The 13,179-nt window shown below is 40.5% G+C and overlaps 1 protein-coding gene across 1 annotated transcript; it reads left to right on the forward strand.

Moving 5' to 3' along the window:
• Positions 1-281: 281 nt before the first annotated feature.
• Positions 282-8,147, forward strand: LOC134803412 (V-type proton ATPase subunit e 2-like). Its single transcript, XM_063776232.1, has 4 exons — positions 282-478; positions 568-615; positions 2,356-2,443; positions 7,771-8,147. The coding sequence occupies exons 1-4, from the start codon at positions 381-383 to the stop codon at positions 7,795-7,797; spliced, it is 261 nt and encodes an 86-aa protein (XP_063632302.1). The 5' UTR covers positions 282-380; the 3' UTR covers positions 7,798-8,147.
• The last annotated feature ends 5,032 nt before the right edge of the window (positions 8,148-13,179 follow it).

Genomic DNA, 13,179 nt, shown 5'->3' on the forward strand with positions numbered 1-13,179 from the left:
ATAGTATGATTCTCTCTGTCTATGTTTGAAATAAGGCAATCCTTTGACAAACTATAGATGGTCAAGCAAATCTTGTCAGTAGAAAAAGGCGCGAAATTCAAATTTTCTATGAGACGATATTGGTTCGCGCGTACATTTTTCAAATTTGCCGCCTTTTTCTACTGACAAGATCTGCTTGACCAACTATATATTATAAATTGATTTTTTTATTTTATTTTGCATAGTAAGATTTCGCACTTACGTGCAGTATCAAAACGTCGAATTGTCATATGACTATGAACAGTGATACCAACATTACAGGCGTCCTCCATCTTGCTGGGGGCAGCTGACATTTGTTTGCGAGAGAAAAACCTCGGGAATATAGCAAACACTCGCTCAAAATGGGTTACTCTATGATTCCTATTGCTATTTTCACCATCCTATGGTTCGTCGTTGGTGTTGTGTGCCCCTTCTTTGCCCCTAAGGGTCCTAACAGAGGGTAAGTTTTACGTCTATCCAGGCACTTAATGATTCACCTATATTTGGCTCTCAAAGTGATTAAACTAACGTTTCACCACTATATTCCAGGATTATCCAGGTGGTGTTGATGCTAACAGCTGCCACATGTTGGTTATTGTAAGTATTCTTACATTTCTCGTTTGCTAAAGCGGTAATCCTTGTTACAAAGACACCCTTCGTTTTGTCTATTACGGTTTACGGCTAACTACTAATAAACCCTCTACGGTGCAAATATTTTAAACATGTTAGAAATTATGTAAGGCCATGCTATCAACGCTATCTTTCAGACATCGTGCGCCATTTTTATGCTAGAAACCTGCTCATATCAACCATAACAAATTTCTGACCTATTAATTTACTATTATTGTTACTTTTAACACATAGATAAAAAGAGAAAGAAAATAAGAAGTGTGTTAAGTAGTAATTGAGGCCAGGAAAACTAATCTTATCTATACTTATTGGTACAATATACTACAGAAATCATTCTGCATAAAGTCGCCTGCGATCTTGAGTATCGCCTAGTGCTAGTGTGATGTGCTAAATATCTTGAAACAAACATTGCTTAGTTAAAAATAGTCCTTCAAAAATGTTAGTAACCCGGAAACATATCCATGTTGTTCAGTGAAGGGGATGGACTGAAAATCAGCACTGCGCAGTCAATTTGTAATGAAATGGCTGACACAGTGGATCCTGAGCCCGTTCCTTTTACCGCATGTGCAACCCTTTTAATGTTATCTTGTAATCTCTGATTTCTTTTGTATGCGGCATAAAATGGTTTCTTATTGTATAAGAGTGAGCTATATATTGTTTGCACTTTGTTGCAACTGCCCTTCGGCGGCGATGGCTGTAGTTACTACTTATTTTATTATTCACCAACTTGTACGCCCATGTAGAAGACATACAATACAGGCCATTACTCCGGATTGCTCAGTGAGCAATGTGTTGGCATTAATGGCATTAAATAATAATAATTTAGCCTATATACGTCCCACTGCTGGGCACAGGCCTCCTCTCATGCGCGAGAGGGCTTGGGCTATAGTCCCCACGTTAGCCCAATGCAGATTGGGGACTTCACATACACCTTTGAATTTCTTTGCAGATGTATGCAGGTTTCCTCACGATGTTTTTCTTCCGTGTTGGCATTATCCTAATATTTTTCCTTGAAACCTATAATATGTCATCTATTGACTGTAAGTTGCTAAAAAATTACACTGTTGTATTGAACTTCACTCAATGTCAAATGTAAGGTCAGCTGAGTTTTTCTCAGCAGTTTCCTGCTTACTATTTTACTTGTTTTTCTTGTTGTATAACAAAAGTCATTATAAATTACTACAAATATGAATTTTACACTTAAAAGTACCTTGTCACGGTGACAAGGTACGATAAATCAGTCAGTTACTGAATTAAGCAAGGTGTGTGAGATGCTTAATTAATACATACGATGCCACCTTAGAGCATTTAATAACTGGAGTCGCCTTTAAGAGCTTACCCCTCTGCCGAAAAACCTGCACAATTGTGCAAATTTTGTATGGACTGACATGGCTTTTTATACGTTACGTACAAATTATGTAGAAATAGCAATACATTTGACGTCCCCTCCCCCGCAAAAATCGGCAGACTTTTTCGTACAAAAAATGACAGTGATGACGTCTCCAGTTACTAAATGCTCTAAGGATGCCATCAGTTACAAATTAAGTAGAATGTTCATTATTCAAGTAGGCATATTAGATATTACACTGAGCTTATGAACGTCAAATAAAGTTAGACCGGCTCTAACCCTACACCTCTGCCTGAGAACTTGACTTGGTCTATCTAAACTAAACCAATGCCCTGAACTCTGTGTCGTTGTGATTCCAGCTGGCTGTGCGCGTACATGGCGCAGATGAACCCGCTCATCGGGCCCAGACTCAGCAACGAGACCCTCATCTGGATGGCGCGCAAATGGGTAAATAACATTCTAATTTAGTCTACCATCGGCCACGCTGTTAACTGTACATCGGCGGACCTTATGCTTTTTGTAATAAGGTGTACCCGATGTAACCGATGTACAGTTAGGAGTGTTGCTGTTTGTACAAATAGAGGTAAAACATTGCAGTTGCGTCGAGTAGCAGCCGTAGCACAGAATAACTAATAGTACTACCGTACAGAAAAATCACTCCTTCACAAAAGTCAGATTTAGGTATAAAATTATACCTATACTCGCCGCCTGCAACAAAATTGAAACTTATAACTGCGCACGAACGGTGAATCTTGTTTGCGCTCGCGCCACGTGACACGACTATCGCGCGGTCGAGCGGCGCCCACTGCCCTACGCCGCCCCGGGAGGCCCGCCGGCCAAATGTACCTAAACTGCGTAGTGACACCCCCCTGGCCGTAGAGTTGACTAGATGCCGACGCCATAGAGAAATATAGTAAGAATATAGTGCTTTGGTTCACACTCCAGTTTTGGTTCCAAAGCGACTATTATTTTCGTAGGCGACATCTAGCATCGAGTAGCGGAATTATCAGTACCGCTACTTGATACTAGATGTCTCTATTTCGCGACTCACGAAAATTGTATTGAATAATAATTTACAACTAAGGGGTCATCCATTAATTACGTCACACGAATTTCTAGGTTTTTTTTACCCCTCCCCCCTCCTTGTCACACTTGGTCACATTTGGCAAACCCCTCCCCCCTGGTGTGACGTCACATTTATTCAACGAAATCGGCAAATATTTATTTAATAATTTATCAAAATATTTTTTACAAAAGAAATATTAGTAATTTTATAACCCAAAACTGATTAAGAAATAAAATTAAACGAATGAAAACGATTATCGTTTCAAAACCTTGTTATTTAAATGATAATTAGCGTATAAAATAATTTAAATACATTTTCGGTTACTGATGAGATGAAATTAAAGTGACGTCACAAAGTTTATGACTCCCCCTCCCCCTTGTCACAACATGTCACATTTTCTTGACCCCCTCCCTCCCCCTAAACGTGTGATGTAATTAATGGATGACCCCTAATATTAAAAGCAGAAGGAGTTGAAAATAGAGTTCCGGTTAATCCGGTTATATTAGCTGAAAATTGTTGAGCATTAGACTTTTTGGTCGTCGCAACATCTATTGTCAAGTAGCAGTACTGATAATTCCGCTACATGACGCTAGATGTCGACTGCGAAAATAATAGTCGTTTTGTTACCAAAACTGATGTCCTATAGAGTAAGCACTCTATGTACATTTTTCCCTATGCCGACGCTCAGGAAACTCTTCTCTCTTAAAAACGACCATATGTGAGTCGGGCACGCGCCCCAAGCCTACCTATAATTTTTTTTAAGTTTTTTTTTTGTAAGTTCGTCTCACGCTTGAACTTCTTACAGTTTCTCCTGTAATCTATAGTTTAGGTACAAATTGGCTGCGATGCTACAGACGGACGCACAGACAGACACTCGTGACTCGAGTGATCCTATAAGGGTTCTGTTTTTTTACAAGCTTTTATTTAGTTTCACCTGACCGTTGTCTGTCTGTGTGTAATCAAATCTTGCAAGTTAGATTTGATCCACTTCCCGGTTTCCGATTGAGCTGAAATTTTGCATACATACGTAAGTCGGGGGACAATGCAATATTATGGTGTCATCGAGCTGATCTGATGATGGAGACTGGAGGTGGCCATAGGAACTCTGTGATAAAACAACGAAACCTAATTGTGTTTGGGGTTTTTATTAGAATTGTCTCGATGAGTATTAGTTGCCTGTGGAAAAAAAAGTACAGTCGGCGATAAAAGCTTTTACCAAAAATGAAATTTTTGCCAAAAACTTATTCCTTTGAGGGACGGAACCTTAAAACGAAATTTGGGTACTTCGACTCCGCCCGTGCGGAGCTGGGGCGGGTCGCTAGTATCATAATAAAATCTTAGTGGCAACGTGCACGTGTTAGTAAACAAGCACACAAGTAAACAAACAAGCCAGTTACCGCGGCCCATTTATTAGATGCCCTGATAACCCGCGACCCGCGCTAGAATGCACCACACTTACGCTTCAATAGGATGACACATGTTGAACTTTATAACAACAGATCATTTAGAACAGCGGTCGGCAACCAGCGGCCGGCGAGCCTCCCTGGCTATTTTGTATGTAATATTGACAAACGACAATGTCTGCTAAAGTCACAAATATTACCAAAGTGCGGCCCGCGTCAACTTCGTTAACTACTATGGGGCCCTTGGCTGCTAAAAGGTTGCCGACCGCTGGTTTAGAAGATCGGTTTATTTTCCTTATTGGAGAATGGCGCCACATAAACCAAACGATTGACACTTTTCTTCATCTAAATTGGAATACTACGAGTTCACAGCACCCTCTATTTATAAAACCATTGGCGCACTTGTCATCTCATAACGTCTATAGGCCCCGTGCATGAACTATAGGGGGCCGCATAGGAGCCGTCAGATTTTCGGCGCGAGGCGTAAATGTGTCGTTTATGCTTCCGATGTAGCCCACAAGATGGCAGAACCTACTATGCACAAGGAAACGTACCGACGAGAACGGTAGATGGTAGCACTTGCTTTGGCAATGTACACGTGCACATATGTTTCCGATTCAGGCCACAAGATGGCAGACCCTCCAACGCGCACGGTTCCTATAGATAATATTCACTTCTTTCCTTCAAAACTTTGCGTAGGGGAAGCCACTATCACAAACAGTAAACAAACCGCTTTGGTGCTTCAATGTAATATTTATTCGTAACAAATCATTTGTGAATACTTGTCAATAAACTGTTTACGGCATATAGTATGTATAAAAGTTACTCTATGGTTTACGAATTATGATAGTGCTGCACTCTGGCGGCAGAACATTATAGTAATTTTTCCACATTTACCGGGAAAAAACCCAAGTAACTTGCCATTCGCAAGACGTGGTACATTCAAAGAATTTATTTTCAGTACCGTTTTGAAGCTTGTCACAGTTACAATCAATATGAAAGTCGCTAGAGGGGCCTCATCCTATTGTCACTGTGACAAGGTACGAAATGGTACCGTACCGTACGACCTCTAAGTGCAAGAGTGATAGAGAGGTTAGATAACGGAATTTCGATTTTCTTGTTTCGTGGTAGACCCTCCGATTGTGGTAGTACGCAGAGTTTCGCGTAATATTCCCTGCTCAGGAGGCCCCAATGCTTTTCTCGTTACTTGCTTCTGTACATGCTATAAACTATAAATGACGCCACAGCACGTGTAAGACGCCACGTGCGGCGTCCATTCACGCCACGCACGCGGAAGCGCAGCACGCCAAAATTGTAGACCAATTTAAAGTTATCAGTTTAGGCAGGTGTCCCACCGCCGACGAGAAGCGAGGAGCGATGAGCAAACGAGTGTCATGCTCCTAGAAAAAGTAGGAATATACAGCAGCATCTACGGGATGTACTGTAAGCTGCAGAGATAACTGAACCCCCTGCAAAGAAGTTTCTATGCAGAGGGGCTCAGTTATCTTCATCTCTGCGCTTGTTACGCCATTTATGGTCCTAGCTAAATTGGTTGTTCCATACTTACGCTATGGAATGTCCAATTGAGCTAGAACCCTAAATGGCGTAAGGCGTAATCACGGAGCGTGACTGTACAGTCAACGGTAAAAATATGGGTGTACAAATCATCTCAAAAATATGTCCCATAACTCTTATGTCAGTGAATTAAGAACTATGGGACATATTTTTGAGTAAGTTGTCTACACCCATATTTTTACCGTTGACTGTACATGTACAAGTACATTTTTAACGCTATAAAATAATCGAGTTAGTATTTTTGCCTCTGAAAAACGCCCGTCATTTTGAAAACATAACCATAATTTAGGATCCGTTTGAGACAAAAATATTCGTTCACAGTGCACGGACGTCATTGAGGCATATTTAATCGTTGACATTGAATAAGGAATTAAATCTCTGTTGTAACGGAAGAGGGTTGTTTTTAAAAAGACGGGTGTTTTTTCGAGCCTTGTACAACCGCCCACAATGTTAACTTGTACATAGGTGGTCGTTATGCCTTTGGTAATAAGGTCCACCGATGTATGTACAGTTAGGAGTGTTGCTGTTTGTATATAACAGTTGCCTCAACGGGAGACTTTGATTTTCATTACATGTTTTAGCGTGCCAAAGAAAAAACTCGAATAACATGCATTTCGCCGTTGAAATTCTGCACTTTATCATCCATAAATACATTGCGGCCTATTTCGACTGCGAGTTCATATAGCAGGGCGTTATAGCACCCGATTTGCTGCCAAAATTGGCGCGCCGACTGCCAAGTCTGTCGAGGGGCAATTTGGGAAGCTATGTAACTAGGGCCACTGACATTTGTAATGGGAGAAACTCGCAAAATTAAGCGCAGATGGCGCGGGAATCGGTAGAAAAATAGTCATTGGATATGGCAAAACTGTGCGACTTTCAATCCGGAGGTCGCGGGTGAATGCGAATATCCAATGATATCATACCTAAGTTCCGGTAAGAACCAGGGTTTGGACACTTTGAACCCGCGACCTCCGGATTGAAAGTTGCGCGCCTTCACCGCTAGGCACCCGCTGTAAAGAAAATAAAAAATATTGTAGATTTGCGTGCCGTGTAGGCAGGGCTTCACAAATTGTAAGTGTTGTCTGTCTGCGGAGCATAATGCCAACTCTTAAATAAATGCTCTCGTTTTAAAATACGATACGACATTCCCGAAATACACTCAAAATATTTCGGTGAGTTTCGCCCGAAAATCTTTTAAATATGTCCCATCCGATAGCTCGTATATTGGCTTATTAAGAACTATGAGACATATTTTGAAATAAGTTGTATACCTATACTCAATTTCCTATCTTCCATTTTCCATCCTTATTTTTACATTTGACTGTACACAATGAAACTTGCTTCACTGATACTTAAATACAGCAAATGTAAGTTGTGTAACTCAGGCCAATTAAAGAATACCCCTACCACAGAATAAATAATAGTACTAGGTACAGAAGACTCACTCTCTAACAAAACGCGTCTGTTACGATGGACAGATATGGCCGTTAGGTGGCGACAGCGCCACGCGCGGCTTATGGCTAGCCACCAAAATTGGTGTGGAACGGATGTACTTGTAGCTAACTGTTGCAAAGCGACGAAATCGCGGAGTGAGCTACGCCTGCCCCTACCAAAGAGAAATTGAAATAGAGAGTTACTGTCATGGTAAATTATGTAGCTACAGTACATTTTCTGCCATCTTTCGACAGACGACAAAACACACATTTTAATTGAATCCGTTTTTGTTTCAGGGCAACCCCATCAACATGACTGATTAGATCAGCGGCCACTTCTTATTTAATTCCACCTATATTTGATGTGAATATATCTCCCTAACATCGAGGGATTGTTAAATAACATCAAAACATTATGTATTATTTATTACCTATTATTTGTGAAAATCTGTATCATCTTGGGACTTCATTTAATATTAAAAATAATACAAACATTATATTTGTGAAATATCTCCCTAACAACAAGGGACCTGTTGAATTAATGTGTAAGCCCGTTCAAGTGAAAAGTATTTAAAGATCATTCCGCGTTCTCGCCTGTCGAAGTGTAAACTGTGTGAAGCTCTGTTTAAATGTATTGTAGATATTTTATTTCAATAAAGTTATGTGAGTTAAGACGTTTCTGTTTTATTACCAACTTTATAGATTAACCCCTCCTAGGATAGCGGTGCCGTCATTTTTTATTATTATTATGAATGGGCTTACTCATGGCCACAGACTAGCCGAGGCGTAGACGCGGCCATACAGCGGCTGTCTCCATACAAAATAATACCGCTAAAATAAGTTTATAAGTTTTTAGGGTTACATAACAAAATGGTTAAAAGACCAATCTTATCGTATAAACAGCCACACTGTTACTTATGCCTTTTGTAATGAGGTCCACCGATGCTCAGGTAACAGTGTGGACAATGGTACGACTCTGTCAATCTGTCTGTCTGTCACATATCACATCGTTAAAAAAACCGGGCAAGTGCGAGTCGGACTCGCGCACGAAGGATTCCGTACCATAATGAAAAAAAAAATGCAAAGAAAAAAACGGTCACCCATCCAAGTATTGACCACGCCCGACGTTGCTTAACTTTGGTCAAAAATGACGTTTGTTGATGGGAGCCCCAGTTAAATCTTTATTTTATTCTGTTTTTAGTATTTGTTGTTATAGCGGCAACAGAAATACATCATCTGTGAAAATTTCAACTGTCTAGCTATCACGGTTCGTGAGATACAGCCTGGTGACAGACAGACGGACGGACGGACGGACAGCGAAGTCTTAGTAATAGGGTCCCGTTTTACCTTTTAGGTACGGAACCCTAAAAAAGATCTCTGGAACTACTTAACCATTTGACTTTCTGGTCATTCGATTTCGAACCGTAATTCTTATAGTAGAGATGCGTTTTTGTTTTATGGCAAGTATGTTGCCGCTACGGAAAGGGTTACTAGAATCGATTTGCAATAAGTACAGTCAACGGTAAAAATATGGGTGTAGACAACTTGTCCCATAGTTCTTAATTCACTGACATAAGAGTTATGGGACATATTTTTAAAATGATTTGTACACCCATATGTTTACCGTTGACTGTACCTAAGTTATAAACCGTCTATCCCCGCAGACGCACTAAAAGTTTAGATAAGTTCTACATCATGAAACACACGTGTGCCGCGATTATTGTATCGAATAGTTTCCTCGTACCATCGCCCACATCCGTGGACCTTATGCCTTTTGGAATAAGGTCCACGGTGTTGCTGTTTGTACGCGGATCCGCGTTCCGGCCTACGAGGGCATAAAACTATCTTCATCTCAGCTATAGCTATGAATAGAACTATCGTTATTATAGTTATCTCGTAAGGCACATGTCGTAGGCACGAGTAGATAGGACGTAAGATACATGACAGCCGTAATCAGCATCGGTATTTTCTCGGCCTCTTTATCTTGACTTGAAACAGATTTACATGCGCGTGACATTCGTTTTAAATTGACTCAATATATGTATAGTACCTACCTACATTGTGTATTATAAGGGCGGTAAACAAGAATTTACGAACGAGTGTGAATTGAAGCCAGACGCCGAAGGCCCTCGCCTTCATCTTAATTCCTGTACAGTCACGTGCAATAATATGTTACTCTTCGAAAGCCGCAACAATATACGACATGTACCTACTTATGGCTCTACAAATAAGATCGTGTCAGATATTTTTGCGGCCTTCGTTGTTGTAACATATTATTAACTTTGCATATAAACTTCTCTGCAGCTGACTGTACGTCCGATATTAGGGAAAAGTTTTATCTTTCCCCTTTTTTCACCACAACTGTGATGAAAAACATTGTGTGTGCCACGGGCGGTACAGTAACCTGCAATTGCACGTACAGTAACCTCCCTAATATCGGACGTACAGTCCGCTGAAGTGAAAAGGTAGGTACCACCCCTGCAGAGAAGTTTATATGCAAAGGTGCTAATATTGCTGACTGTACATTACTGCCCTAGCTAGGACTAGCTAAATTATATTAGGATTTACGGACCGCATCGCCTATCCTAAGTATGATGAAAAAAATACTTATATTAATGTGAAAGATATTCTGTAGAACTAATGGGGGTTGGGCGTTGGGGGTAACACTTTTGGCACATTGTTTCTATGACGCTTTGATGCTGACTGTACCCGTTACGAAACAATACGACAAATCCCTTCATTTTCCCATTATATAAGTAATTATTTTAAAAGATCGGCTGACCTACGAGATATACGACCTTGCGCCAGTTCTGTTGGCGGCGCGCCAGCCGCGCGCGCGTTCCCTTATGTAACCCTAATTCTCTGATATTTTGGGCGCGTACTTGACAGTTATCACTACCAAGTGCGTAGCGCCCTTGGGATTGAAATATCGAAGTCCTTTCTTCGTCTAAGGATGATCCCAACAATTACATGTTACAGGCAATGTTCGAATTGGGTCGTAAGTCCTTTTTTTCTCGCGTAGGTCAATATGAGCGCCTCCGGCCAAATGGTCTTCTGTCCTTACATCTCTAAGTGGTCCCTTAAGGTCTCGCAAATCCAAAATCATCTTTTGTTGCGTTGGATTGGAATACCGCGAATATTTGCTGACAGCTGCCATCAATTAACACATTTGTGCTAAACGTTCTGCTACGTCAACTACGTCCTACCGGCTAAGAGCGCTTTCACATTGTCCGATGCGATATAGGATGACCTTTGAAAACAGCTGCTAGAAAAGGCAATTCCTTTTATTGACCAACAAGCAATCAAATGTACAAAAAGGCACTTTTTGCTTTAGAGTCGTATCCGATATCGGATCGGACATTGTAAAGACGTTCTAAGGCCGCATAAATCTACACGTCCAAGTTCAGAAATGTAGGGCCAAGGAATACAATAACAGCCCAACTGGGATAGTTATCCCAAGAAGATCCCAAGAAGATTGTGACATCTAACTAGATATACATACAACTTATGTCACAATCTTCTCAAAACTACCGATTTGACGGTAACAAGAAGATATAGGGACAAACTTATTACTATAGATACATACTTTAGTTTAAAGTACCTATTTTATATACCTGCATGACTACTTACTAAGCTGTACAGTTCTAAAGGAAAACTTTGAGGTCTAATGGATAGTTTAGCAGTGACGATTACAAGCTAAAATATTTTAAATACCTAATAAATTACCATCAGTAACCATCAGGCGCCGCGCGTTTATCAGTTATCATTATCAGCAGACGTGACGTTAGATACAACAATCAGTGATAATTAACTCCGTCTACAGGACTCAGGGAAATTAGCTATGAAACCACTGCATTATCATTTTACCAATTTATATGTATTATAATTATAAAACAGCGATGGGTTTAGGCCTTCGCTGCTGTATACTCCAAAACGTAATTCAAGACCAAAAAAAAGTAAGAAAATGTTGCCACTTTTTATTAGCGCGTCTTGTATTTAAGTAAAATTAAGTAAATAAAAGTACTTTTTAAAATAGTAGGAGTAAAATAACTAATAAATAAATTATCTTAGCGTGATTAATATTTATCAAAAGGAATTTACTATTTTACAAACAAATTATTGCAGTGGCAACATTTTCATACTTTTTTTTGGTCTTGAATTACGTTTTGGAGATTAGGTTATATGTATACCTAATACCTACACATTTTTAGGGTTCCGTACCCAAAGGGTAAAACGGGACCCTATTACTAAGACTCCGCTGTCCGTCCGTCTGTCACCAGGCTGTATCTCACGAACCGTGATAGTTAGACAGTTGAAATTTTCACAGATGATGTATTTCTGTTGCCGCTATAACAACAAATGCTAAATAACAGAATAAAATACATATTTCAGTTTTGTCCTTTTTTTTGCGTAATGGTACCTAATGGTACGGACCCCTTCGTGCGTGTGTCCGACTATAGCTCTTGGTCGGTTTTTTTTCGTTTACCAGGAGGAGCTGCTCCTGGTGGAGCTGCGCGTGCCGATTTCTGTTGCCGCTCTAACAACAAATACTAAAAACAGAATAAAATAAAGATTTAAGTGGGGCTCCCATACAACAAACGTGATTTTTGACCGAAGTTAAGCAACGTCGGGCGGGGTCAGTACTTGAATGGGTGACCGTATTTTTTTGCCGTTTTTTGCATTATGGTACGGAACCGTTCGTGCGCGAGTCCGACTCGCACTTGCCCGGTTTTTATAATAACGGAAACAAACGAGCACGTGTATCGCCGATGGTAACGATAGGCAATTACCGTCTCATGGACATCTGCAACAGAAGGGTTGCAAGTGCGTTGCCGGAATTTAAGATGGGAGTACGCTATTTTCTTCTACGGTCATATCGGTCCGGAAATACCACTACAGTTCATTCCGCAGTTTAGTTTTGTGAGGCAGAAAGTTTCTGGAGATAATAGGTACGCACAGTTTTATAAGGAGATTCATGACCATCTTAGTTTACCTTAGATTACCATAGATATCGCAAGATTCGCGAACCGAAGGGCCCATACAGACGGACTGCAACCCAACTGCAATTTGTACTGCTCGCCGATTCCCATACAAGTTGCAGTCGGGTTGCAGTTGCAGTCCGTCTAGCTGTTCTGGCCCTAAATGGTGCATTGCGGGAAATAGCAGTACAGGCAGTAGGGTACCTACCCTATTTATTACTTACACGTGCAGACACATAATAGGTACATTATGCAACGAGGAGGGTGTGAAGTATTGCAAACGAAGTCTTTAGATTCACGACAGCCGCAGGTACCTACTTGATTTTACAATATTCTTACCGGGTCTCTTTGTTCACTAATGGACACAGAGTTAAATAATTATTTAACCCCTGATTTAAAATGTTAAACCCCCCTACGCATTATGCCAAAAATGCCTTACATCATTTTGGAAAAGAGCTCTTCGAACTGCTGGATTGATTTTTATCAAACAGAGCTAACCAATGCAAGAAAACTCGTTTTAACGTAAATAAAAATCTGCATCGAAACTCGGTAATTATTGAGTTTTTATCAAACTTCACAAAGGTCTCCCGGTCATTTAAGTTTGCCACCTGAAATCCAATGTCAAAGTACTACAAACAAGCTTAGAGATGTTTCCACGTGGTCGTACGCCAGCACTGCGTAAAACAATTAGCACCACGTGCTAATATGTCTACTACATATTCACACA

Source organism: Cydia splendana, chromosome 26 (genome assembly GCF_910591565.1).
Source record: "Cydia splendana chromosome 26, ilCydSple1.2, whole genome shotgun sequence".
In the NCBI taxonomy this organism is placed as follows: Eukaryota; Metazoa; Arthropoda; class Insecta; order Lepidoptera; family Tortricidae; genus Cydia; species Cydia splendana.